At 41.3% G+C, this 27,171-nt stretch overlaps 3 protein-coding genes across 6 annotated transcripts in view; 1 reads left to right on the forward strand and 2 right to left on the reverse strand.

Moving 5' to 3' along the window:
* Nucleotides 1–14,174, forward strand: part of loxl3b (lysyl oxidase-like 3b) — a 34,111-nt gene extending 19,937 nt beyond the window's left edge. For 3 of the 4 annotated variants that reach the window (XM_085392527.1, XM_085392529.1, XM_085392531.1), the window contains 10 exons: nucleotides 298–505; nucleotides 585–765; nucleotides 7,188–7,342; nucleotides 8,085–8,255; nucleotides 10,631–10,790; nucleotides 11,034–11,277; nucleotides 12,313–12,428; nucleotides 12,566–12,702; nucleotides 13,823–13,934; nucleotides 14,041–14,174. In XM_085392527.1, the coding sequence (XP_085248653.1) occupies nucleotides 298–505; nucleotides 585–765; nucleotides 7,188–7,342; nucleotides 8,085–8,255; nucleotides 10,631–10,790; nucleotides 11,034–11,277; nucleotides 12,313–12,428; nucleotides 12,566–12,702; nucleotides 13,823–13,934; nucleotides 14,041–14,114 (1,558 nt within the window). In that variant the 3' untranslated portion in view covers nucleotides 14,115–14,174. Of the gene's footprint in view, nucleotides 1–297; nucleotides 506–584; nucleotides 766–7,187; nucleotides 7,343–8,084; nucleotides 8,256–9,514; nucleotides 9,671–10,630; nucleotides 10,791–11,033; nucleotides 11,278–12,312; nucleotides 12,429–12,565; nucleotides 12,703–13,822; nucleotides 13,935–14,040 lie in introns of all 4 variants that reach the window. The other variant, XM_085392528.1, reaches the window with a different exon arrangement.
* A 3,249-nt stretch (nucleotides 14,175–17,423) lies between these two features.
* mrps26 (mitochondrial ribosomal protein S26) lies at nucleotides 17,424–19,138 on the reverse strand. Its single transcript, XM_085392532.1, has 4 exons — nucleotides 18,768–19,138; nucleotides 18,348–18,494; nucleotides 18,111–18,234; nucleotides 17,424–18,025 (listed from the first exon to the last, which is right to left on the reverse strand). Exons 1-4 carry the CDS (start codon nucleotides 18,986–18,988, stop codon nucleotides 17,894–17,896), a joined length of 624 nt encoding a protein of 207 aa, XP_085248658.1. The 5' UTR covers nucleotides 18,989–19,138; the 3' UTR covers nucleotides 17,424–17,893.
* A 4,238-nt stretch (nucleotides 19,139–23,376) lies between these two features.
* On the reverse strand, nucleotides 23,377–26,339 carry neff2 (neuronal intermediate filament family member 2). Its single transcript, XM_085391578.1, has 3 exons — nucleotides 25,210–26,339; nucleotides 24,617–24,741; nucleotides 23,377–24,461 (listed from the first exon to the last, which is right to left on the reverse strand). The coding sequence occupies exons 1-3, from the start codon at nucleotides 26,215–26,217 to the stop codon at nucleotides 24,401–24,403; spliced, it is 1,194 nt and encodes a 397-aa protein (XP_085247704.1). The 5' UTR covers nucleotides 26,218–26,339; the 3' UTR covers nucleotides 23,377–24,400.
* Between the last annotated feature and the right edge of the window lie 832 nt (nucleotides 26,340–27,171).

Raw genomic sequence — 27,171 nt, forward strand, 5'->3', positions numbered from 1 at the left:
AAAATGTGACATCTTTGTTAACCCAAGTGATAATCATAATCTTTATTTGTGTTTAAAACAAACCACACCAACATTTCTTATTATTGCGTGTGTGTGTGTGAGATATATATATATATATATATATATATATATATATATATATATATATATATATATATATATTTTTTTTTTTTTTTTTTTTTTTTTTTTTATTTTTTATTTTTTTTTTTTTCCTGTGTACCATAAATACAATCAGGGTATTGATTCGCTCAGTATTTCACTCACCACAGTCCCTGCCCGTGCTTCTGCTCCCTCCAGGTTGTATTTGGAACGTCAGAAGAACAACTTCCATCTTCACTCTGTGGCATGTACGGGTACAGAGGTCCATCTGGCCGCCTGTCCGCTGGAATTCAACAAGCCAAACGCCACATCCTCCTGCGCAGGGGGCATGCCGGCTGTCATTAGCTGCATGCCGGGGCCACTGTTCATGCAAAACAGCGGTTTGAAAAAGAAACTGAAAATTTCGGTAAAGTATTTTTTTGTGAAGTGGTCACAGATATGTGCTGGCATAGTTGAATAACGTGAAGTGTCTCTTTGTTCTTTAGACCAATGTGAGGCTGAAAGGAGGTGCCAAGGTAGGCGAGGGTCGGGTCGAGGTGCTGAAAGACAACGTGTGGGGGACTGTGTGCGACGACCGCTGGAATCTGCTGTCGGCCAGCGTTGTCTGCAGGGAGCTCGGCTTTGGCAGCGCCAAGGAGGCTCTCACCGGTGCCCGCATGGGTCAAGGTCAGGAATGATTAAAAAGTTTGTACAATGGTGATCTTTGGCTCCTCCAATCTGCATGTCAGAGTATCCTTGAGTGGGATACTGAGACCCAAGCTGCCCCCTATGCATTCATCAGAGTGTGAGTGTGTGAATGTTAGGTTTCAAGTACTTTGGCATAGTAAAAAGTGCCTGTGTGTGTGACTGGGTGAATGAGGCTTGTAGTAAGAAAGTGCTTCAGAGGGCTCAAATTTAATAGAAAAGTACCAGTGCATATCTAAAAGTTACCTGATCTGGTTCCACATATACAGTGGGGCAAAAAAGTATTTAGTCAGCCACCGATTGTGCAAGTTCCCCCACCTAAAATGATGACAGAGGTCAGTAATTTGCACCAGAGGTACACTTCAACTGTGAGAGACAGAATGTGAAAAAAAAATCCATGAATCCACATGGTAGGATTTGTAAAGAATTTATTCGTAAATCAGGGTGGAAAATAAGTATTTGGTCAATAACAAAAATACAACTCAATACTTTGTAACATAACCTTTGTTGGCAATAACAGAGGTCAAACGTTTACTATAGGTCTTTACCAGGTTTGCACACACAGTAGCTGGTATTTTGGCCCATTCCTCCATGCAGATCTTCTCGAGAGCAGTGATGTTTTGGGGCTGTCGCCGAGCAACACGGACTTTCAACTCCCGCCACAGATTTTCTATGGGGTTGAGGTCTGGAGACTGGCTAGGCCACTCCAGGACTTTCAAATGCTTCTTACGGAGCCACTCCTTTGTTGCCCGGGCGGTGTGTTTTGGATCATTGTCATGTTGGAAGACCCAGCCTCGTTTCATCTTCAAAGTTCTCACTGATGGAAGGAGGTTTTGGCTCAAAATCTCACGATACATGGCCCCATTCATTCTGTCCTTAACACGGATCAGTCGTCCTGTCCCCTTGGCAGAAAAACAGCCCCATAGCATGATGTTTCCACCCCCATGCTTCACAGTAGGTATGGTGTTCTTGGGATGCAACTCAGTATTCTTCTTCCTCCAAACACGACGAGTTGAGTTTATACCAAAAAGTTCTACTTTGGTTTCATCTGACCACATGACATTCTCCCAATCCTCTGCTGTATCATCCATGTGCTCTCTGGCAAACTTCAGACGGGCCTGGACATGCACTGGCTTCAGCAGCGGAACACGTCTGGCACTGCGGGATTTGATTCCCTGCCGTTGTAGTGTGTTACTGATGGTGACCTTTGTTACTTTGGTCCCAGCTCTCTGCAGGTCATTCACCAGGTCCCCCCGTGTGGTTCTGGGATCTTTGCTCACCGTTCTCATGATCATTTTGACCCCACGGGATGAGATCTTGCGTGGAGCCCCAGATCGAGGGAGATTATCAGTGGTCTTGTATGTCTTCCATTTTCTGATGATTGCTCCCACAGTTGATTTTTTCACACCAAGCTGCTTGCCTATTGTAGATTCACTCCTCCCAGTCTGGTGCAGGTCTACAATACTTTTCCTGGTGTCCTTCGAAAGCTCTTTGGTCTTGGCCATGGCGGAGTTTGGAGTCTGACTGTTTGAGGCTGTGGACAGGTGTCTTTTATACAGATGATGAGTTCAAACAGGTGCCATTCATACAGGTAACGAGTGGGGGACAGAAAAGCTTCTTACAGAGGACGTTACAGGTCTGTGAGAGCCAGAGATTTTCCTTGTTTGAGGTGACCAAATACTTATTTTCCACCCTGATTTACAAATAAATTCTTTACAAATCCTACCATGTGAATTCATGGATTTTTTTTTTCACATTCTGTCTCTCACAGTTGAAGTGTACCTCTGGTGCAAATTACTGACCTCTGTCATCATTTTAGGTGGGGGAACTTGCACAATCGGTGGCTGACTAAATACTTTTTTGCCCCATTGTAGATATCTAACTCAACTGAAGAGGTTATTTATAGAGAAATGTTTGTACAGATTCAAAAAAATTATTTTATAAGACTTTGATCATTGAGTGGATTCTGTTTGAGTTTTTTTTTTTGCATTAAATCTCTTTGAAGCCAGGATGTGTTTATAACTGTCTTCAGAGAGGACTTCAGTCGCCAGCTGTCCGTCTCTGGCCTTCTAATCTCTCAGCTCATCGCTTCAACCTGCAGAACTGATAATCTGCCTTTAACATTCCTACACGGATCCTCATTTGAAGCTTTTTGAAAAAGTAAAGGAATGCTACACTTGTAGAAAGATAAAAATGAAGGAATGGAGGACATGAGAGACAGAGCTGTAAATGTATTGTGCATTTTCTGATGAAGTCATTACAATAATGGGCCTTTCATAGTGTGTTTTATCCATTAATTCTCCGACTGAGTGCCCCATTCATTAAATAGCTTTTTTTTTTATGTGTTTGTGATTCCTAAGTGGTGGTCAGGCACTTTTAGAGCAGAAAAGTATTTTTTTTCCAGCTGGGCTATGGATCATTTCATGTGACGACGAGGCAGTCAGTTTTATAAGGCCAGCATGTGTCTGGGCCACCTGGGCCCCACATGAGCAACAAGAATGACTTTTTCTGCCAAGGTGTAGAAGACATTGCATAGAGTCAAAGATGTGTGTACACTGAAGACATATAGAAATGTAATCTATGACAATATATGCATAGATTATGGTGAGTTGTGTTGTTAAATAACAATTGTAATAATTTTTGTAGCTAAACTCCCTGGTCTGCACTTTGTCCATTTCCTTGGCTTGTAGGAAAAATATTAAAGTTGTTGAAATTTGGCTGAAAAGCTGATCTACTTCCAAAAGCCTCACTGAAGGCTTAGAGCAGGCAGGTTGGGAATCCTGAATGAAGCAGTTTTTTGTGTATATGTGTGAAGAAATGCATGTCCTTGTGAACAAATTGCGCCTTTGTTAGGTCGTTTAAGGTGCTGAATTTCGAAGAATTTTCTAAAACCAATCCACACACACACAACAGCTGCACATAGATAATACAATTAGTTTCTTGCAGCTTCATAAAGAACACACCCGTCACACCCGCTCTCAGAAATGCTGGGTGGGGATGTCTGCTGTAGTTTGTGTACATTATGATATCTACCACAGAAGAAGTTGGCCTGGGCTGTCTTCCAGAAAGCAGGTTTAGTCAAAACATTGAATTCATTAACCCTGAGCTGCGATAAACTCTGGATTTTCCATTCCAGACAGAAAAGCAACACAAACTCTGGGTTCATTTCTGAAATCTTGCGCTTCTCACTGGCACGTGTTCCTTAGCATGCCTTGAGTTTAGTTTTCAGCTTTTAAGACACAGGGTGTCCTTTACATGATCAATGTTTATTTGTTTATTTGTTTATTTATAAGGAACCACATTAGCTTCCACAACATTGGTTGCTAGTCTTCATGGGGCCCAAACCTTCAAATACAATCAAATAAAATATTACACAATAAAGTGGATACCAAATATCCACATAATTTGGCTCTTACATCCACAGTAAGGTTTTACAATTGTGAAAATATAAGCATATAAATATCAATAACACCAAAACAAAATACACAAATTTCCATTACAAATGGCATTGCCCTCTTACAGTATTTACAATGAATTAAAAGCTGCCTAATTGGGCTTTTAAGCGATTTTTAAAATTATGAATAGAAGCCAATTCTCTAATTGCATAAAAAAGTTGCTCTAAATATAACAGAGTTTTTCAAAAAGTTGCTTTTAACTCGAGGAGTTACTAAATTGCGGTTTGTTGAAAATCGTGTACTACGGTTATGTATTTCATCTGGATATTGCAACTGAGCAGAAAAAAAATATGGTGTGTTTACCAGTATTGCTTTCTTTAAAAATACAAGTAAGCCATAGTATAATTTAGCTTGTGCAGAAAGCCAAGAATGTTTATCATGCATTTTATCAATATTTGTATAGTATGAACACCTTAACACTAATCTGGCCACCTTGTTCTGGACTAACTGAAGTCTGTTCAGATCTGTCTTATTAGCTGCTGACCAAATGATTGATCAGTACTCTAGATCAGCGGTCCCCAACCTTTTTTGCGCCACGGACCGGCCTTTAAGGTGTCACGGAAAAATACAACAAAATAAAACTAGTACCGGTGCCGAAAAAAAGAAGATTTATTCATAACACACGTGAAAAGACCCAGGAAAACCAAGTTAACGATAAAAACGATAACAAAATAACGCTGAAAACCGATAAAAACCAGTTATCTGTCATATGAATGTGAAGACATTGATTTGTTTAAATAACTATTTTTATCTGAACAGCACTCTACCTTTAAAATATTACATGCAGCAGACGTTTTCTCAGTCTGCCTCTGTTGGAGGTGATGTTGGTAGCACCGGCTCTGGAATATTTTAAAGCCTATATTATCAAAAGTATTCACTTACCCATCCAAATCATTGAATTCAGTTGTTTCAAACACTTCCATGGCCACAGGTATGTAAAATCAAGCATGTAGACGTGCAGCTTTGCTACTAAATATTCCACAGTCAGCTGTTGGTAGTATTGTAACAAAGTGGAAGCGATTGGGAACAACAGCAACTCAGGTACAATCAAAGAGCGGATTCAGCAGATGCTGAGGTGCATAGAGTGCAGAGATCACCAACTTTCTGCAGAGTCAATCACTACAGACCTCCAAACTTCATGTGGCCTTCAGATTACCTTAAGAACAGAAGATGGAGAGCTTTATAGAATGGGTTTCCATGGCTGCATCAAGCCTTATATCAGCAAGCAGAATTCAAAGCATCAGATGCAGTGGTGTAAAGCCTGTTGCCACTGGATTCTAGAGCAGCGGAGACATGTTTCTGGACGAATCATGCTTCTCCATCTGGCAACTCAATGTACGAGTCTGTGTTTGGTGGTTGCCAGGAGAACCATACTTGTCTGACTGCACTGTACCAAATATAAAGTTTGGTGGAGGGGGGTTATGGTGTGGGGTTGTTTTTCAGGAGTTGGGCTCAGTCCCTTAGCTCCAGTGAAAGGAACTCTTAATGCTTCACCATACCAAGACATTTTGGACACTTTCATGCTGCCAACTTTGTGGGAACAGTTTGGGGATTGCCCCTTCCTGTTCCAACATAACTGCACACCAGTGCACAAAGCAAGGTCCATAAAGACATGGATGGGAGAATTTATGGAAGAACCTGACTGGCTTGCACAGTCCTGTTCTCAACCCAACAGAACACCTTTGGGATAAACTACAGCAGCAAGCCCTTCTCATCCAAGATCAGTGTCTGGCCTCACAAATGCACTTCTGAAAAAATGTTCAGAAATTCCCATAAACATACTCCTGAACCTTGTGGAAAGCCTCCCCCAAAGAGTCAAAGCTGTTATAGCTGCAAAGGGTCGGCCAACATCATATTTAACCCTATGGATTAAGAATGGAATGTCACTCAAGTTTGAGGCCTTTATAGGCAGACCCACACAACCCTCAGCAGTGGCCTGGCCACTGTGGGGTCCTCGCAAAATTCCCTCTTAGCAAAAAGGCAAAATTGTGATGGGTCAAACACAGGCTGGCCTACTTGGGGTCTATATAGAGGCTTCAAATGGCAAAACTGCTGTGGGATAAGCACCTTCCAAATATATTTTATGCCACTTCTTTCATTAAATTCATTCCGATCAGCTGCTGTGGATCCAGAGCGGGGTTACACTCGGACATTGTCAGTCATGCTTCCTGGAACAGACCTCTGCTGTGTGTTCAGACTCCTGTCCGACCACCACCTGGCTCAGCGAGTCCAAGAAACATTCCTGAACGTCACTGAAGTCGGAAACGAGTGCGGCCGAAGGAATTCCTTTCACAGAAATTACGCATCACAATCACCTCATGGTGCCATGACTTGCAGAGACAGAGTGAGAGTTTAGAGAGTAAATATGAAGCAGGGTGGTGCTGACCGATGTTAAAAAGTGAGCTCGGTATTCGTTTCAGTACTGCATACAGTTTGGAGGCCATGCAAAAAGAGACCTTTTAATTCTGCATATTGTAGCATATCAAGTATATTATAATAACCACCATAAAATCCAAAGACTACAATTTCAGTACTGCTAGTTTGGGGTGCTTCTTCATCTTTATTGGCTGAGCTTCTCAAAACCAGATTGAGCCTTTTGAAAGGTCCAAAAAGCAGTCGTGACCTGGATTGTACTAAATCGGTTTAAACTCCTAATTAACTGCCTTGGGGCTCAGTGATTACTGCAGTTGCCGCCACATACAACTTAAAGATCTTGTACCATTTAAAACTTTTGTGAAACCCTCAGTTTTTGTCAAAAAATGTTTTCAGATAAGGTTTCCCCATAATTAACTACAACATCCATAACTGAAATCTATTACGTCAGAAGCTCTAAATGTGTTGTGTTTCCAAGCTCTTAAATACTGTAGGATGTGTCTCATCATTTTGCCTTGAAAGACTATCAAAAGTAACTTCAAAGTTGTCAGTGCATCTGTCTGTCTGCTTGTCCAGGAATGGGTCCGATCTACATGAATGAGGTGAAGTGCCTCGGGCAGGAGAGGTCCATCTGGGACTGCCCCGTTAAAAACATCACATCAGAGAACTGCCAGCACTCAGAGGACGCTGCTGTTCGCTGCAACGTGCCTTACATGGGCCTCGAGACCTCGGTCAGACCTGAACTTTCTCACTAAAATGTTTCATTTAAAAGTTGTTAATTTGAGAAATTCTTGTTGTTTTATATGGAATTCATAGCAAATAGACTTACTTTTCTAAACAGGCTGAATGATTCGAATGTTTAGATTGTTTCTATCTTCTACAGGGGGGATAGGAAAGAAGTTAAATATTGTCTTATTTCACACTGTTTATTTTAATATCTTTTCTGGCCTTCAGTAGAAGCTGCTTTAGTCGTCTTTGTGCACAAAAATGTGAGATTTAGAGCTAACAGTAAGAACAATCTCACATCTGTTCTCAACCAATAATCCTTCGGTACTGTTGTCACAAAAAAGCTCACTGGCCAAATCCTCAGTTTGAGTTTCACATTTGTCTGCTTTGAATGAGTTTCCTTGTTGAGTTGCTGAAAAAGCAAATCAAAATGTTTTAAAAAAATCTAAAGCTTTTTCTGACAGCAGTGACCTCTTCTGAAACCCGAGTATTTCTGGTTACACTTCTCCTTGTGTAGATACACACAGACGGCGGGCTAAAACCTCCTGAAATTAGATACTATCATCAAAATAAACCTTCAGAAAATGTAATCTCATTAATTATCATCTGTAGTAAAACATGTATTGATTTTTCATGAAGTAGCCTGTAATATTTTAGACATAATTAGAGGTTGTTCACAAGAGAAAACCCGTCTCTTTGTGCATCTACACTTTGCTTTGTGGTTCCTAACCCCTTGGTCCCGCACAGATCCGAATCACAGGAGGACGAACCCGCTATGAGGGCCGTGTCGAGGTGCTGACCTCGGACCCTAATGGGACACAGAGCTGGGGTCTGATCTGTGGTGAAAACTGGAGCACCAAGGAGGCCATGGTGGCCTGTAGGCAACTGGGCTTGGGCTACGCTAACCAGGGCCTGCAAGTAGGTTATTAACACCGCCAAGGACAACATTCTGCAACAGAGTAAACTGTTGTCTTTTTTGGTACATATAAATCATATGGAAATATAATATACTGTCATGTACACCCAATGGCCTTTCATTTTAGTTTGTTTTTAAGGCTTCAGTGTTGTTAAAAGTGAAGAAACTCCTTGTTTAGACGACTGTATCTGCAGTTGACTGTATTCAAGGCAACAGTGTACTCAAATAGACAGAATCTAAGACTGGGGAGTGTTCACGCCATAGATTTTGCCTCACATGAGCCTGGTGCATTTAAAATGTGGTCTGCAATGGTGGATTCTGTGGTAGCAGATTTAGATTTGAAATCATACAATCAGTCTTCTAATGGACTACTGATCTATGGTTGCTGTCATTTAAGTACTAGTCCATTATTTTTGTAATTGTATCACCAAAATCATCCTTAACTGCTTGAATCAGTCAGGATGGATACATAGAAAAAATCCTGTTTCTTCTCATGTGGTAGTTTTCCATTGCCTTCTTACGTTCTGATGAAACTCGAAGTTTTAGCTGTGTAGGTCATGTTGCCTAAGAGGACAGGAGACTTTCCATTTTCTTCCGGGCACCAATACTCTGTCGCCTTAAAGACAGTAGTGTAGTAAACTCCAGATGCCGACATCCTCAAAAAAGTTGCAGCTGTTTTTCTGTTTCTGAGATGCTGAATCCAGCTTCTCTGGCAGTAGCTGCAGGGGCATGTTTACCGGCACGTAATCATGAAGCACTCAGCTCATCACAGGCACACGCACCACAGAGTGCAATAAATGAAACGGCCACTGAGTGTGCAGCTTTTTTTTCTTTTGGTGCATAAATGCTCAAATATATAACATTTGTAGTAATGACTAACGTAGACTTAAATTGTTGCAGTATATGTTTTAAGAATATATTTGAGCATGCATTCATGAACATGTGACAGCATATTATAATTTACATATGGGTAGATGTTTCTTTCTCTGTCTGGGGAAAAAAACAAAACAAACACTTTCGTGCAAGTGAAGCTTCTAATCTGACCCAAAACCGCTCGCCACCAAAGTGACGTGGTGACCTCATGTGGAAACCATGTCGATGTTTTCATCGCCTAGAAAAGACTAACCAAACTGCTGCTTCGACAACACACTTTCTACTGTGGGAGGACTGGATATGAACATTGACAGGTTTAGCTTAGACAGTTCAGAGACAGGACAGGAAGTGTGTCCCCTCACTGACTCCCAGCAGGAAAACTCTGCAGATCCGGATAGTGGGCGGCCGGAGCAGTTATGAGGGCCGGGTGGAGGTTCAGGTTGGGTCCAAGTGGGGCACAGTGTGCAGCACAGGCTGGACCACAAAGGAAGCCATGGTGGTTTGCAGGCAGCTAGGGCTCGGCTACTCCATGCATGCCATCACTGTAAGTAGGAATGAAGACTTAAATCACACATGAACAAAACATGCACACAAGTAATGATAGCACAGACTGTGATATTGCTGATGTGATATTCAGGATTGCAGTAGAAGCACTATGAAGTTGAAGAAACATAGATTTGAATTACAAGTATGTTGTGTTTTACATTTCTTACTATAAACTTTTGTCTTTCTTTCTGTAAAAACTGAGGAAAGCTCACAGGAAAACTGACCAAAAAACCCCCCCCAAATTGCTGAATTTAACTGACAGCATTTAGAAAATTCTAAAAGCTAGTGAAGCTCTTCAGACCCTCATATTTGTCACAGTGACTGATATAAAGTGAACAATTCAAACCTACAAAAAACTATTTGTAAGAAATATGTAGAAGTTCAAAATTGAACTTTGCAGAATCCAATTTTTGTAAACAATATTGCTTAAAAATGTTATTCTAGGTAGATCATAGTTATTGGTGCAACAGAATTTGAATCCCAGTTCACTGCTGATATTTTGAAGCCAAGCAGAAAACCAAGCAAAATGTGCAGATGTGCAACTTCACTGGCTAAAGTATAAAAAATGGGTAGAATGGACAACGATGTGCACAATTACAAGGATGTGCTATTGAATTTTCCACTACAGTTAACGAGGCAGATTTCTACTTTGATCACTAGAGAGTGACTGTTGCACGTTATATTTAAAGGTTCGATTAGGCTATTGTTGCGTGAGGTTGAGAAGCCTTGCAGAAAGACTATTGAGTCTCTTAGCATCTGAACAAAGTGGTCATAAAGTCAGCATTACACTGTGTCCTCATTCAGGGGCCAAAAATGAGTCATGAACATCTGTTTTTCAGAACGTAATAGCGCACTGAACTTTGCAGCAGTCTGCGAATGATTTTGTCCTGATCGACGCACCGTGTTTTTTGTTTTTTTTGTCTTTGCACGTGTGCCTGTTTTGTTATATCTCTTTAAGGAAACCTGGTATTGGGACAGCAGTAATGTGACAGACATGGTGATGAGCGGTGTGAAGTGCATGGGAAATGAGATGGCTCTGAGTCAGTGCCAGTACCACAAAACTGTCAGCTGCCAGAGAGCGGCAGCAAAGTTTGCAGCGGGAGTAATCTGCTCAGAGAGTGAGTGACACGGAGACAAACAAAAGCTTTGATTGTTCATATTTATGTAAATCTGCAGCAAGATTAAACTTCTGCTGACCTCATGAAACTCAGTAGCCTTAATGCAATCATCAAACTGCAGAGAAAAGAAAGAATAACTCTTTAAAATTAAGAGAAAGACTTTGATGTGCTTTAAAGACCACATGTATTACCACAAAAAGAATGAGGACCATATCTCAATCCTAACCCTCCTTCTCTATCCAGCGGCCTCTGACCTCGTCCTGAATGCCTCTCTGGTTGAGCAGACAGTTTATATCGAGGATCGCCCTCTGCACATGCTCTACTGCGCTGCAGAGGAGGACTGCCTGTCTAAATCAGCTGCGAAGGCCAACTGGCCATACGGACACCGCCGCTTGCTCCGCTTCTCCTCTCAGATCCACAACATCGGCCGCGCTGACTTCAAGCCAAAAGCTGGACGGCACTCGTGGGTGTGGCACGCCTGTCACGGGTAAGAAACCAGGTCTATTATGAAAACAATAACCTCAATATGTGATTAAAGAATTAAAGGTTAAACCCCGAATAGTGATTTGCATTTCAATCAAAATAAGTTTGTGGAAGTTTAATTTTTTTTATTATAGCAAAAATTTCAGAAGGTCTCTGACTCTCAAAGTCTCAGTGGAAAGACAAAGGAAGAAACTTTTGTTTAGGTTCACGTTGTTAAGGTCTCATCCTGTTAAAAGGGAGTTCTTCCTCCTCACAGTCGCCAATTTCTCACTCATATGAGATCATGTGTTGTTGGGGTTTTCCCTACTTGTTTTAAGGTCTGGGATTAAAGTCAAATTGCTTAAGTTGATCTGGATTTATTTGAAAAAGGAAAAGAAAAATATTTATAACACGTTAGGTGATCCACACATACTGGTAAATCAGTTTTGGGAGTATCTTCCTGTTCCCAAAATCGTGTTAAAACAAAATTCACCATTGAAGCAGAAAAGTAGGTATGAATAAACTGACCAAATGAACATAGGAGATAACTATGTTTATTATTATTTCATTTAAAAAGGACTAGAGTCTAGTATAACTCCAGTCTATGTGTTTTTGTTTAGTCTGTGAGAAACAAAAAATGTGCTCAGACTGGCGGAAAGAAGGTAGGAAGGGTGCTTATGTCTGCTATTCAGATAACAGCAGAGGACCAATTGTGTTTATCCAGTAACATGACTGGTATGAACTGACTGAGTGTTTAGACTTTGGGGATAAGTGTTCACAGGTCATATATTTGAGGCGTTAGTATATCTATTAAAAACATCTCCTAGTATTGCATTGTTAGAATGAGCATCAACCTAATGCACTTCCTGTGTTATCTTTGGTTTTTATCATTTTGCCAAATATACAACATGTCAGAAATTCCTGTAAAGTCATCCTGTTATCACCATGTAGATTCCAGATATAAGCAAATACCATAACGGACATCAGTGTGTGGTCAGTCATCAAAAGAGAAATACAGGATATAAAAGATAACATTTACTTCTTTTTATATTAAATACAGCCACTACCACAGTATGGATATATTTACCCACTATGATTTGCTGAATGCCAACGGTACCAAAGTGGCAGAGGGACACAAAGCCAGTTTCTGTCTGGAGGACACAGACTGTCAAGAAGGTCAGAATGATGATTTCCTTTTAATGAATTTATTATCAAATAAACATGACCAGAAAATTCCCTAACGACCTTTTTGCATTGCTGCTAGTCTTTCAAACATATCTCACTGAATCTGTCTCTTCTTCTGGGACATTAAGGCATTTCTAAACGATACGAGTGCGCCAATTTTGGCGATCAGGGCATCACCGTGGGCTGCTGGGATTTGTACCGTCATGACATTGACTGCCAGTGGATTGACATCACAGACATCAAACCTGGAAATTACATTATGCAGGTGAGACTGTGGGACTCAGTGTGTAGAAACCTATTTGAGAGAGTTATAATGGAAATTCAAAGCACAGAACCGCAAAAATGGTGACGTTCAGATTGGTTTTACCCACATGAGGCCAGTTTCAGAGCTCTTTGGCAGATTCATATATATATTTCAGTGCTAGTAAAGGCAAACAAGGATAGATGATGCTTTGATTGATTGTACTTCAGCTGCCGTCTTTCAGTTTATCGTGCTAATACTGGAGCTTCAGTAAGCCAGCAGATCTATTACCACTGCACTTATACCTGTTAGAAACAAATTGCCATAATCAACAACAAAACATTGCCATGGCAACACGGCTATGTCGTCTTCAGAATTTAATTGTAGTACAAAGAGTTGATTGAACAAAGTGTGACAATCTCTATAAATGGAGATGTTTTGACTCTTTGCCTATCTTGAGCCAAATGTGAGGCCATCTGTTCAACAACTTAACACTTGGCCAAAACTGAGTCATGGAACAATGATCGCAAGCACAGCAGCAAATCTACAGCAGAATGGTTGACAAAGAAAAGAAGTCAACACTTCAACCTGACTGAGATGCTGTGGTGTCACCTTAAGAGTGCTGTGCATGCGATTCAATAAACCGAAACAATGCTGCAGAGAAGATTGGGCCAAAATTCCTCCACGACGACGTGAGAGGCTGATAAAGTCACAGATTATTGCTTCATGTTATTGTTGCTAAATGGTTTCTACAAGCTACTGAATCATGGGGTATACTTAGCTTCTTACCTTTGTTTTTCGCAGGACTGAATCTCAGTGTTTCTCTGCAGGAAATAAAAAAGTACTTAATTTTTTAAAGAGCTCCACACATAATAACACCTACAGGGCAGATTAAGAAAGTTGATCTCCATAGTTTTCTTTTTTTATTTCTTTGAAAGTCCTGTTTTCAGGTCCAGGGAATAAAGTACAGCTTCATCGCTCTTTTTCTATGGGGAACTCTTCTCTTTAACTTCTCTTATACTCAATTCTGCATATATTCTGCATTTTCGTGTGCTTAGTATACTTAGTTTTGGGTCACACAGCTTGTCTGACCATAAAACCAACAGAGTAAGAATAGTTTATCTAATACTTCTCCTCTGTTCAGGTTGTAATCAATCCAAACTATGAAGTGGCTGAGAGCGACTTCACCAACAACGCCATGAAGTGCAACTGCAAGTACGATGGACATCGGATCTGGTTCCACAACTGCCACATTGGTAAGCAGTGGAAAGCAGTGAGACTACCAGATAATGATAATGATAATAAAATGTACTCTTATTGGCATCTCTGACCACCTTTACTGATTATTTGATCTCCCTGCAGGGGATGCATTGAGCGAGGAGGCAGAGAGGAGATTTGAGAAATATCCCGGACAGCTGAATAACAAGATTTCTTAATCGCCAGTAACTTCCCAGCAACTTAGAAACCAAAGCGGGAATAAAGATACACCTCACTAACTCAGAAAGAAAGACACAAACCTTTTGTCTTCAGGTGCTAAAACGGATCCCCGCCACATATCTCTAGATTTGTAGTCACTGAAGCAGCGAGCGTGTGCTCTACGTGTGAATTATTTTACTTGAATATTCAAGTGGTAATTTTTCGTGTAGTCTGAGGTGAGTGCGTGCTATAGTTTTACTGCAAATTAAAATTTTATAAAGTCAGTGAGACAGTCTCCTGTGTATGATCGACCTTTTATATTCTGTTCTGTTTATGAGTTATGACTGGGTTTTTTACATTTTTTTAAATCACCATAAAGAGAAAAGCTTCAATGTTTTGCAGATATATATATATACAGAGATGCTTTTAAACCGCTTGTTTAAGTAATAACATCTGCCTTTGTGTTTACAGTATTTTGTGAATGTATTTATTGCCAACATGGAGGCACTAAAGAATCATTCTGGGTCAACAGCAGTATTTGGACCAGTTTGAGGCCATCGTTAGCTTTAGTGCACACACGTACTTTAATAATCTTTGAGAGATTAATGGGCAAAGGCCAAAGAAAGCTACAGTTACAGTTAGATTTGTTGTATTTACTCTGATGTAATCACATCTGCTGCACCAAATAAAACAGAGAAAAACCTCCTGAGACTCGTTTGACCGGGAATGATTCACTGCAACAATACTGAAGCTGTAAAGCAGCTGTTTTCAGTGCCTGTAAACACAGTCTGCTACAGATATACCAGCCACACCGGTGGAAAAAAAGCAGCATACTTTGGTGTTACAAAAAAAATGGTCTCTGGTATTGTATCATGCTGGTATTTTACTTTTCCCGCAATTATTTTGTGGTCATGTGGACCACTGCTCCAACGGTATGCTCCAACAGAACAATAGCACTTTTGTTTTGGTTCCTCGCACTGAGCCAGCAGCTGACTGCACAAATCCAACAATGACCTACTGCAGCAGTAAAGAGTCAGATTATGGTCAAAGATCATTTTGATTTAAAGTATGATAGATATATGAGTTTTTCAAAAGATGATCTGTTAACCTAAGCCTATTTTATAAAGACAGGCAGGAATCCTCCAACCCATCTGGCAGATAGACAAAGAGGTCTGCAGGGCTGATTGCTCAGTTAAATTAAAAGAAAATCAGGTGGGCTGACTAAGACAGAGCTCTCAAACCAGTTGTCAGCTGTGTGCTTCTAAGCCCAGAGTTCAAATCAATCCACTGTTAATCTCAGTCTTCACTGCCCGCGGTGGAACAATCCCGTTAACCTCCCTTACTAATCACATCAACCGTGTGCGCAACATTGCAGCGGCTCAGCAGCAGAGCTGGTATGCACCTGTTTGTAAGATCTGAATGTGATTATTAATCACTTAATTGTGTCTATAGTGTAAGAAAACACACACAAAAAAGGCCATCGCAGCTTCCTAACACTTTGAAATTGCTTAATAACAGAAATGTTTAATGTACAGTGATACATAATATATGAAACAAAAATGTACGGGATCCACTGAAGAAGGTGGAACCATAGAAAGTTTCTGCTTACATATTAGAGCAGGTTAATATGTATGATATCATGGAAACGTGGTTTAAAAATGAAGCTATTTGGGAATAACAGGATAAATGCAGAATTTCCTAATCATTTTGTGCACTCTATCAATGCAGCATGAGGACCAAAAATGAAAAGAAATAACAAGGAAAATCCTCCAGGTTTACTAAACAATAAAGGAACACTCTGTGTTTATATGTAATGTTATTGGTGGCCTTTTCTTGCTTCAGCTGCTGCTGGCTGCTTGGGTTTCTCTTGAGGTTTTTGCCTGTCATCATCATCTCATCAGCCTGCACACCTGGCCTAACAGAAGAGGATTACGCCGCTTCAGCAGAGCGGTGTCACACACATAAGCTGGCTAATGTTCTACTGAGTAATCAGACAGGCCCATGCAGAGAGATGGGCGCCACCCAGAGGGCTGCAGCTAAAAGTGCATCCACTCCAAGTGGATGCCTCAATCTCTTTCCCCCCTCTAAGGTTTACTAGGGTAGCTCTACATCATTCACAGTTCAAACTAATCCTTATTGGAGCAGCCCCTCGGTCTGTCATCTATCTGAAACAAGCCATACTAGCTCATCTCTCTCTTTAAGGGTAAACAGCAGGTAGGTGAGGCTGCTGTGTTTGAGAAGAGAGGATATGGACTCTCACTGACATCACAAGGAGCCAAAAGCAGGAAAAAGGAAGCTGAAAAGCTGAAAGGGAGCCTTTAAAAAGCAGCCTGAAGCCTGAGCGTCACTGGGGATACTTTTACACACCTCCCCATCTGAAAATTTGTTCAGATTTAACATTTAGAGGTGGGACTCGCCAGATACCTCACAATATATTATTGCAAATTTCAACATTTTGCAATATGCTGAGTATTGCAATAAATATATTATGATTTATCACCTTAACTTCAACTTTAAATTATGTCCTCGGTTAAATTTAGTCAGAATCTGTTTTATCCAGTGACATAACGTTATCTCACTTCAGTTTTGGGGGGTTTATTTTGGATGGCAAATAAGATTGTCACCAAAACTGCCATGAATGTTGTTGTAAGATGGAATCAAGCTTCTATTGGCAAACAATTTGGCAATTACATGCAATCTGTTTGTGATAGTAAAGCAAATAACTGTGAAAAATTATCGAAAATCCAATATTTTTGATGTCTGCATAGACAGAAATTCACATGTAACGATTACTTTTCCACTCAGCAACCTTCCTCTTGTATAGGAACATAACCAGAATACAATCAGCTGGTAGCCAGTTGAGTCGAAACCCCTGGAGTTGCTGTCACTGACAGAGGCTCAGTCGGATCGTGAACAAACATTTAGTCACCGCAAGCCACTAATGTATTCATTTATAGTTTGTGTAGCTACATGGAAGCTGCTGTCCTATTTTTACTTGTGCGACTGAGCTTTACTTTTGAGCCGATTTAATCTAAGTTCTCTCAGGTAACATTATCTCAGAATGGCGGTACATGGGATGAGACCTCTTGCTCAGTGTTACCAGAGGATGCATGCATGTATATAATACGACTCAATATCCTACTCAGCATGCAGAATGCACCATTGTTGAGTCGTGCTAATTATTTCACTGGACTATAATCCCTGACACAGGAAATGTAGAGCTAACATTGAACCTCAGATTGTACTTGCACAGATCGGGGTTTTGAACCTTTAGGGAGAGACCCGCCTAAGTTTTGTGCATATTGAAATCAGATTAAATTTCATGTGCAATCAAGGTAAGAAAATGCATTTTAATACCATGGTTCAACATAAAGACCAGTTATCATCATGAAGTCAATATAAACAGATCCTGACCATGTAGGTGTGTAATGGTCCTTAGCCTCCAAAATGAAGCAGAAAAATGAAGTCCCGTTCTTCAGCAGCCGTTTCAATGCTGTTTACATTAATTTACCCTAAAACTCATGACAAATGCCAGCAATGATTACATGTTGTGGTGACGCATGACTTAAATAAGGGACCATATGAAGCAGACACATGGGGAAAATAAAGGCTGTGTGACCTTGAGGTGAAACTACTAGGTCCAGCTGTGAGCGGATGATGCCACGCCGGAAATGTTTTTTAAAAGAAGATTTTTTTTCCAGCTTAAAGGTGTTGAAATGCTCCTCCAGAGGGAGTTGGATCACTGAACTGCCGGATTAGTCCGGACCACAACAGAGTCATGTCTTTGCATCCAGTCGTTTCACTGCAGGACTGTCTGTTTGATGACTTTCCCTTCTTTGTTAACGGCAAAGTTGTAATTCTTTGGATTGTCCAGTGCCTCCTCGATTCGTTGATCCAAGTTCTCCGTGGTGATGAAGTTCTTTACTTCCTCCTGAAAGAAAATGAAAGTTTTGTCAGTTTATCACTATGTTCCCTTTGCTCTACTTGCATAGTTTGGATGCAGAAACAACCCCTACCTGCAGCTGCAAAATCTCCCTCTCTTTTTCTTTGATGAATTCTTGCTGTTCCTGTTCCCGCTGAATGGCAGCTTCAATCTTCTTGCGCTCAGCTTCCTCTGCTTCTTTCTGGACCCTCAGAATTCTGAAATGATTTCCCCCCCAAAAAAACATCACTTTTAGAATGAGACAGTTTCCATTCTGCAAGTGGAAGAAAGACACAAAGAGTGTATTCATGTCATCATCTTTTCTGCTCACCTGGCTTTCAGCATGCGCAGGTTCTCCTCGTTGTTCCAGCCCATCAGGGCTCGGTGCTCCTCCGCCTCCTGCCTCGCCCTCTCCTCCGCCTGGGAGCCCGTCTCCTCCTCGTACTTCTTTCGTAGCACCTCCTCCTTAAACTCCAAACTGACACACATAAAGAAAACTAAATACTCCAATCACACTGTCTTTACTCCAAATCTTAAAAGTACACCAAGCATGTATCGTTTCATGTTTCTGAGACACTCTTAGTCACAGATTTGTGTGTAAGAGGTTCGAGAAATTGTTTACGAAGTCGTGTTCGAGTTCAGCTTTTTTAAAGCAACACAGAATATCTTTAAGACTGACGGGGAGCTCACTAAGTTGGAGTGACTATTTGTCACGGGAAACTGATTTTGACATACTGTCGTTTAAACGTACCGGAGCGCCCTCATGATCAGCTTGTATTCCGTGTATCTCTCTTTGAGAACTACCATCTCCACCGGATCGACGGGGGGAGGCACTTTGATTCGCCCTTCTTTGGACTTGGCTACCGGGTCGGTGCGAGACTTTCGGCCCCGGACAGCTTCCACGAGCACGGCACTCCTGGGCGCTAAGAGCCGCGCCACCTGCACGCTCCTCCCGCCGATTACCTGGAACATGTCAGCGTCTAAATATGGGAACAGGTGCCGATTCCTAGATGCTAAATGTAACGCTTAATGAGAGCATTTGAGTTTGAAATCTGCGGTCTAGGTTAACATTAGGGCACAAATGTTATCGACCTAACACGGCAGCCATTTTGCTGCCCTCTGACCAGCGGAAGTGATTAGCAACGAACGAGCTGCGCATGCTTGACTGCCTCCTGGAGGTTAGCAAAGGTTAGTTAGGTACAGAATAAGCTATCAATAGTTATCAAGATAACAAACTAGGTTAAACAGCGTAATACACGCTGTTTTCTAAATATATTAAACGTGAGACACAAGAGTAAAGCCATTTCTACGAAAAATATTTATATTATTTTATTGATATCTCTCGGATTGACATTTTCAGTGGGATAATAATTTCACGTTTGTGGAGTATTTCAATTAAGAATTGTGAATAATTATAAGTCAGAGGGGGTGTCAAATGGACAAAAAGGGTCCAGTCCGGCCCGTGGATAGCTTTGTGGAAAATGTGGAACTTTCAGAGGAGGAGGCCATTTATGGTGAACCTTAAACTGTATTTTAAATTTTTGGTTTTAGTGTTTTTACTGAAGAAGAGATAACTTATGACCTGTCATACACCAGAGTAAGTAGACTTCTGGATGAAGGTTAATTACAGGAAAATTAGTTTTTCTGTTCGTGGTATTCATTTTAATAACAGAAACGTTCCTTCCTGTTCACTTCGGGTTGCCAACTCCCTGAAAAATAAATAAGGGACACCTCGTGGCCAGGGCCGGGCGACCCAGTTGTCTTCACCCTTCCCAGTGTGGTGAATTTTCTAGCTCTTTTTTTGTGTGTGAAATTATTTTTTTTAACCATTTGACTTGAAGTTGATTTAAGTAGATGCATATTCTATTCTTTGTGATATGAACACATGTGAAACAAATGATCATTTAGCCATTTATTTTTAGCTCAAAATGACAACATTAACACAGTAAAACAGGTCTCCTTCTTAAACAGAAGCCTGTCATGCTTAACTTTTGAGAATATAAGTAAATCTTTCTTTTAAAGAACTCTGTCCTGCTTAACTTAAAATAATAGAAAACAATAGAAAGAAAAATATTCTTGTAACAGTGCACATTTAGTGCATTTAGTACAATTGGCTTCAGTTGAGGTATTATTTCAGCTTTTCTAATGCTAATCAGCTGCTCCTGTTTGTAAACCCGCTTGTTCCCATGATTACGCACCTTAACTCATCATCATTATTCACCTATGTATTACTTTTATGTATTGATTACAACAAATAGATGACTATCTATCCTTGCAGTTGTTTATTACACAAAATAAATTATATTATCACACTTCTGGCCACATAGCGCTGATATTCACTGCACATGCCCATATTAACTTTTTCCAGCCAGGTGTTTTCCTTTTCCCATTCTTCCCTTTCTCTGAGGGGAACAAATATTGCTGCTCTAATGCTGGGCTCACACTGTGCGGTTTTTGGCCCATTTTGAGACGATTTTTGAGTCGTGCGACGGTTTTGGCGATCGGCCCGATTTTGGCCTTCATCGTGCATCGTGTAGTATACGTGGGGTAACGAGAAGTGATTAACACCTCACGACCAGCTCCCGATCATCAATCGCTCGTGAGGGTCTCACCACAGCCGCTCACACTGCTCACGCGCAAACACGTAAACGTCGGTGAAAAAGATGGAGCAGCACGGCAGTGCAGCGTGTGATCTGGACACAAGCGATGGAGGCACAACTTGTAGAACTTTGGAAAGCTCATCCGAGCCTTTTCGATGTGGCATCACAAAATTATCACGACCACAACAACCGTGAAAATAGTTGGATCGACACTGCTGCTCAGTCACAGCTGCCTGATAAATGTTTTTCATTAGCAATTTAGCAAAGTTGGTGGTGGTGGTGTGTCTGTGTGAGTGAAAGACAGAGAGGGAGAGCGACAGATTTTCTGTTATAACCTTCATGTTATGGAGGCACAGTGTGAGCACTCAGGTCGCATCAGAGCATCGGGTCGTATCCGGTTGTTCAGTCTGACGTCACTAGCTGTGTCTGGGTCTAAACTCCGCTGCAGGTCCATATATCAAACGATCACTATGGCATTACTGAGAGTTGAAAAACTGTCTAAAGTCTTTCATCTTTAATAAAATTATCAGCGTTCTGCTCTACCAGGTGTAACAATTGAGTTTAACATCCAGGCATCCATGAAAACGGAATTTATGACATTAAACGGAGTTAGAAGTTAGCAGGGAGTTAGCTCGCTAGCTTCTATCTAAATACAATATAGCATGTCCTGACTGCGGGGTTTTGGAAACAAATTAAAACGTACAGCTCTGTTATCACTTCCAGCATAAATGAAGACAGAAAACTAAACAGCAGTGACGTTTGTAGGGTTACTGAAGTTGGGCTAGCTGGTATATAATGATGTGCTACGTGACCGCTAGCAACACAGCTATGTTAGCATAATATAAACAAGCTAACTTTTTTTCCACTCGATAAAAGTTAACGTGAGTGTTCTCGGTGGTCAGAAACAAATGTAATCGCATGGCAGAATGCTGTAAAAGGACCAAACTTCAGCTAGGAGAACAACTGAGATAATCCATCCACAATACGAGGTTAGTCATTCATATACTGCTGCATGGGCTGGGCTGTAGTTACATCCTAAGGTTTTAAAAACTGAGCTTAAATAAATGATTAGCGGTAATAAAAGCCGAGGAGGTCAACAGGGATCACTGACTGTTTTAGGAGCTTTTTGAGATCAAATAGAAGAAAATACATAACATTAAACATGTTAACAACACAAAAGCCATATTAAACGCAGACTACTTTAGACCCGGAAGTAGGATTCGTCGCGTCATCACTGAACAACCGGATAGTGTAAGACCTGCATCGTGACCTACCAACTTCTAACCCCTGCGAGTCAATCGTGCAGTTTGAGCAGGAGCTGAATAACGTGACTGAAAAAATCGCACAGTGTTTGCCCAGCTTTAGGTGTACTGTCGTCCGAGACTTGCACCGCAGTGTCGGCGTTTGTTTCCCTGTTGGCCATGCTTCTTGTTGTGGTCATCTGTTGTCTTCCGGTATTTTCTCCGTAAGCGACCTTTCCTCGACCAATGAGATGAGCGGTAATCTGAATTGTCATACTCGAATTGTCATAAGTGTGCTGTCAGCTCATTGGTCACAAAGCAGGAGAGGGGCTGGGAATTATGTTTTCAAACAAAGCGTTAATTCCATAAACATTTATAGACTACTTTTGATTCTCACTGTATTACGGGACAAAGTGCGTCCCTTATTAGCTCAATACGGGACGTGTACTTTTGTTTCGAAATACGGGACGATTCCGTATTTTAAGGGACGGTTGGCAACCCTATGTTCACTATTTACAATAGAAATTCCTAGTTGTTAAAAAGTAATGGAATTGTTTCTGTGAATTCACAAATAATTGTCCTACATTTCTTTATTTCCTTTAAAGTGTGAACCCAGCTGACATGTTCCTTTAATTTACTGCAGGAAGTATTATTGAAATTACACCTTTAAAAAGATCTGAGAGATTAAATGTGTAGTTAAGCTTCTTTACATTGAAAGAAACAAATTTTGATGTGTATTTTGAAAGCTTTTTAGGCAATAGCTTCATTAGTTCAGCCCACTTAAGAGGAAATATAGCTGTATGTATACATTTGTTGTCTTCGTGATTCTTCTTCTTTCTTTCAAGGTTGAGCAGCTTGACGCCTGATGTCAGACCGGTGACTGATGATCCTGCTGAGGCAATATATCAACACATTACAGGTAGAGACGCCTTACCAGCAGCATGGAATGATGGGAAATGGTGCAGTGCCGCTGTGTGTCGGTCGGTGACATTGAGCGCTGTAAGTAAAAAGAAACTGTGTGGGAATGCAATCTTAAACAGCAAAATGGCACCATTGTTACTGTTATATGGGATTTTCAAGTAGGATATTTACAGCAGCCTTAAACACAAATAAAAAAAACAAACCTGGTCTCAGGTATCAAATGGTAGTTGCAATTATTTTATCATTCCTGCACATTTTATTTTCTAATTTCCCAGAATGTCTTTAATATTTGACAAAACCCCAAATATGATTGAATGAGACATTATTTTGGACACATTTGTGTTACTAAGGAATGATGTTGAGCTTTGTAAATTGGTGATTAAAAGTTTTTTTACCTTTAATATGTATTTTGGACATTAGAAGGTGTCATTCAACTGCTAATGCCTAACAGGTAAGTTTATTAACTTGCATCTGGAGCTAAAATTAGGCTGCATTGATGTCAGGGTGTGTGCTTTAGCTTTTTGTCTCCTAAACATCTTTAAAGGTGTGAAATGAAACTAAAAAATATGACACATGCTGCAGGTGAGTTATATGTTTATTCAGCTTGTTGCCGGCTGTTACAGGTACACCAGTTACAGGTGCAGACTTTGTATTACTTTCACAGATGTAAAGCACCACATAGATCTACGATCAGCAGACAAACAACAAGGAGCTCCTGCAGTTATCTTTCGGCTTCACTGGTTAGCTGGGAATGAACTTACAGGACAAAACAAATCTAGTGTAGTTAGACTCAAAGACACAGTACGTGATCATAAGGTGGAACCAGTAACAATTAGTCTTCTGCAGCATTTAAATGTCCAGATTGGTTTTTGCTGAAAAGTAGGAAGGCCCAAATTCACTCTGATTTGTTGCTTACAGCTTTTGTGTAGACGTCAATGCAGAGGAAGACAAACTAAAAAGGACACAAATGACTCGATAACATAATGAAAAGAAAATTTTAAGGTTACTGGTTCACTGACTACTAATACAACTACTACTACTACAAAACCAGGGATGCAGGACATTCATTGATTGGAAGAGTTCCTTGAGGAAAATCAGCTCAAACACATATAAAATCCAAGCACTGAGAGTTATAGGTTGGGTTTTTTACATCCTCGTTAACAAACAATTGGTCAGGTGTTTGCACAACGAGGGTTCGGAAAGGTCAGATGGTTTACTCTACTGTTGTCTTGAATGTCATACGTGTCTGACTGAGAGGAACTCCACCAAAACAACGCTGCTGTCCAACGCAGACGTGTAACTAATGCAGTGCAGCCACTCTGCCCTTCGCAGTTTGCCTTCTACTTGATGTGTAGTGTCAGAATGTGTGTAGAAGAAGGGGGACTTCTGGTGGACCTCTTGTTTAGCACAAGGGCACAGCGGTCTTGAGAAAGGTGAGCTTTGATTTGTAGTTTGGGATTTTTTGGGTAAAGATGAAATAAATTTTGCAGGGAAAGCGAAGGGAAGAGCATGAAAGAGGGAGAGAGGTCATGTTAGGGAGGAATTCTCAGGATGTTCAGCTTAAAGATGAACGGGTAAGAAGATATACTCGATTTATGCCAGGGTCGGTGGCATTTAGGGTTTTAATTTAGAGCAGGAAGGGAAGGGTACGCCAGACGAATCTCCTCCCCCTCCAGGAGTTTCCTGTGAAAGTAAAGGAAAACAGATTGTTTGCTGTTTATGTCTTTATATATAGCTGAAGTAAGACAAATTAAGATAAAGTAAGAAAAAAGATCATGAAACTTTACTGAAAACAAACACTGTCGGTGTAGATGAGCAGGAAGAAGGGTGTGTGTCACCTGTATGCTGCTATTTCAATGTCAAGGGCCATCTTCACATTGAGAAGGTCTTGGTACTCTCTCAGGTAGCGCGCCATCTCCTGCTTAGCTTCAGCAATATTGCGCTCCAGCTCACTTATCCTCATCTGTAAAAGTAAAAAACCACTTCAGCTCAGTTTAAGTGTCACAGTTAGCAACAGTCTGCTTCAAGCAGGGCAATGGTAAGCGAGAGTAGCTGCTTTGGTGTGCTCTCCCAGTTTGTTTCGACTTTAACTTTGCAGACGTTCACCTGCACTGTGAGCCTGTCATTATTTCCTGCTGTGCAGTAGAGCACAGGGAGGGTTAGCTGCTGCAGAGAATATATCTACATGTCATCCTGTAGATGAAAGAAACATCATTTCTTCTTGCTGCTTTCTGAGCTTCCTTTTTAGCTGTGCTGGTTAACCATGTAAACACCACCTTTTCAGTTCTCTGCAGCACTATTTCAGAAGAAAGACTCTAAAAATAGCCAAAGGAAGAAGGCTGTAAGTCTGAAAATAAAATGCATGTTGGAGAATAAGGCTGAGCTCCATTCTCCCTATGCAGGCTCTAATTTCCCTGGTTCTTTGCCTCACCTGGTACTTTTCCACCTCCTTCGCCTGTGTTTCTTCCAGATCTTCCAGTTGCTTATTCAGGGAGTCGATGACATTCCGGAGTGCCTCGATCTCCGAGGAGCGGGACTGGAGCAGTCTCCGGTACTCCATGGTCTCCTCCCGGATGGCGTGCACGGCCTCGTTGTTTTTGCTGGCCATCTCTGCCACGCTTGCAAACTTGCTCTGGTACCACTCCTCGGCGGCCTGCATGTTCTTGTGCGCCAGCCGCTCGTACTGAGCCCTGATGTCTCGCAGCGCGGTGGACAGATCAGGCCGGGACACCTCCATGTCTATGCTGATGTTGGCCACCTGCAGCTGGGCCTGCAGCTCTGCTTGCTCCTCTGCAAAGACTTTCTTCAGGAACACCATCTCATCGCACAGGGAGGCCACAGTGGCTTCTGCATCACAGTTGTAGACCACGGCCCTGCTCGCCTCCTCTTTGGCCCTCTGCAGGGCCTCCTCGGCATCCATGCGCCGCTGTGCCTCCTCCTCATAGCGCTCCTTCATCTGCTCATACACATCGCGCAGGTAGTCCTTCTCTGCCTCCATCCTCATCTTCTCCCCATTCTCTGAGTCAATCATGGCCCTCAAACTCCGTGCCTCACCTTCATAGAGCGCCTGCAGACGGGACGGATCGTTCTGCCGCCTCTTCAGCGCATCTAGTTCAGCCAGTAGGGCTCGGTTCTGCAGCTCGAGGTGCCTCACCTTCTCAATGTAGGTGGCGAATCGATCATTCAGGTCCACAAGCTGTGCCCTCTCCTGGGAGCGCAGGCCCAGCAGCTCTGTGTTTAGAGAGCTGGCTTGAGCCAGGTTCATCCTCTGAGATCCATCTGGAAAGGAAGAGGAGGAGGTCCTTAGGATCCTCTTACCAGATGGAGGAGCTCGTGAAGAAGGGTAGAGAGATGAAGACACGGAGGATTTGGTGGTGGTTCGGGAGCCTTTGTAGCTGTCCCAAGGGCGGCGGGTGGAGAAGAAGGAATCGTAGCTCATGATGAAGTTTTGTTGTGGATTTTTTTGTTTGTTTGTTTAAGAAAAGGAAATGTATGTTTCAGAAGGTTTTTTTTTTTTATGTCCCCCTTGTTCTGCACACCATCGGTGTGGATGAGTGAGCGCTTTTGCACTGCACCAGTTCAGTGATGCTGCAGATCCTGAGCTTTTATAGAGTCACGTTGCTCCCCCCCTCCAACACAGAGAAACATCAGCGCTGTCAGCATTCACCAGGCCAATAGCAGGCTGCTGCAGTGAAGCGAGAGCAGCTTGGTTTGGAGATTCACTTTCAGCCACAGCAGGCAGTGAATGTGCAGTAGGGCAGATTTTTATTTAATGTGCTCCAAAATAGCATTGAAATCAATCATTGTTATCCCTCTATAAATTCCCAAAGGTGGTATTTTACTTTATACGCTCAGCACAGGCTCAATTGCATTATCAAGCAGGGTACTTGCTTAGATTAAATATAAAAGAAACCTGGGATAGAACATATGAAAATGACTTGAAACAAAGACTTCTCCCCAACCCAGTCAGAGAAAATCAATAGTACTAGTAATAGAGAGAATAAGGGCATATACCATAAGGAACAGACAGTTATTTAAAGCATTTAATGCTCCAGGGAACAATATTTAATAATTACTACAGAGATGAATACATAGATGACATCAGATGGATTTGTGGTGGACGTGTACTACATTTAAAAAAATAATAATAATAGGAACTGAACACATGGTTTATTGTTGGTTATTGCTTTTTGAGATATTTAACAAACAATTACTTATTCACGTTTCCTCTAGATTGTCGTCTTTCTTAACTGCCATCTGTGCTGTTGCTGTGAAAGATCTTTGTAGATATACACCCTCCTACAATTACCCTTATACTACTTTTATTTCCAGAGTGTCTGTAGACATATCTGTTTGATCTAATTAATGCAAACTGATGAGTCAGGGATGTTCT

Source organism: Rhamphochromis longiceps, linkage group LG19 (assembly GCF_057381845.1).
Source record: "Rhamphochromis longiceps isolate RC_006_pf linkage group LG19, R_longiceps_female_GT1.1, whole genome shotgun sequence".
NCBI lineage: Eukaryota > Metazoa > Chordata > Actinopteri > Cichliformes > Cichlidae > Rhamphochromis > Rhamphochromis longiceps.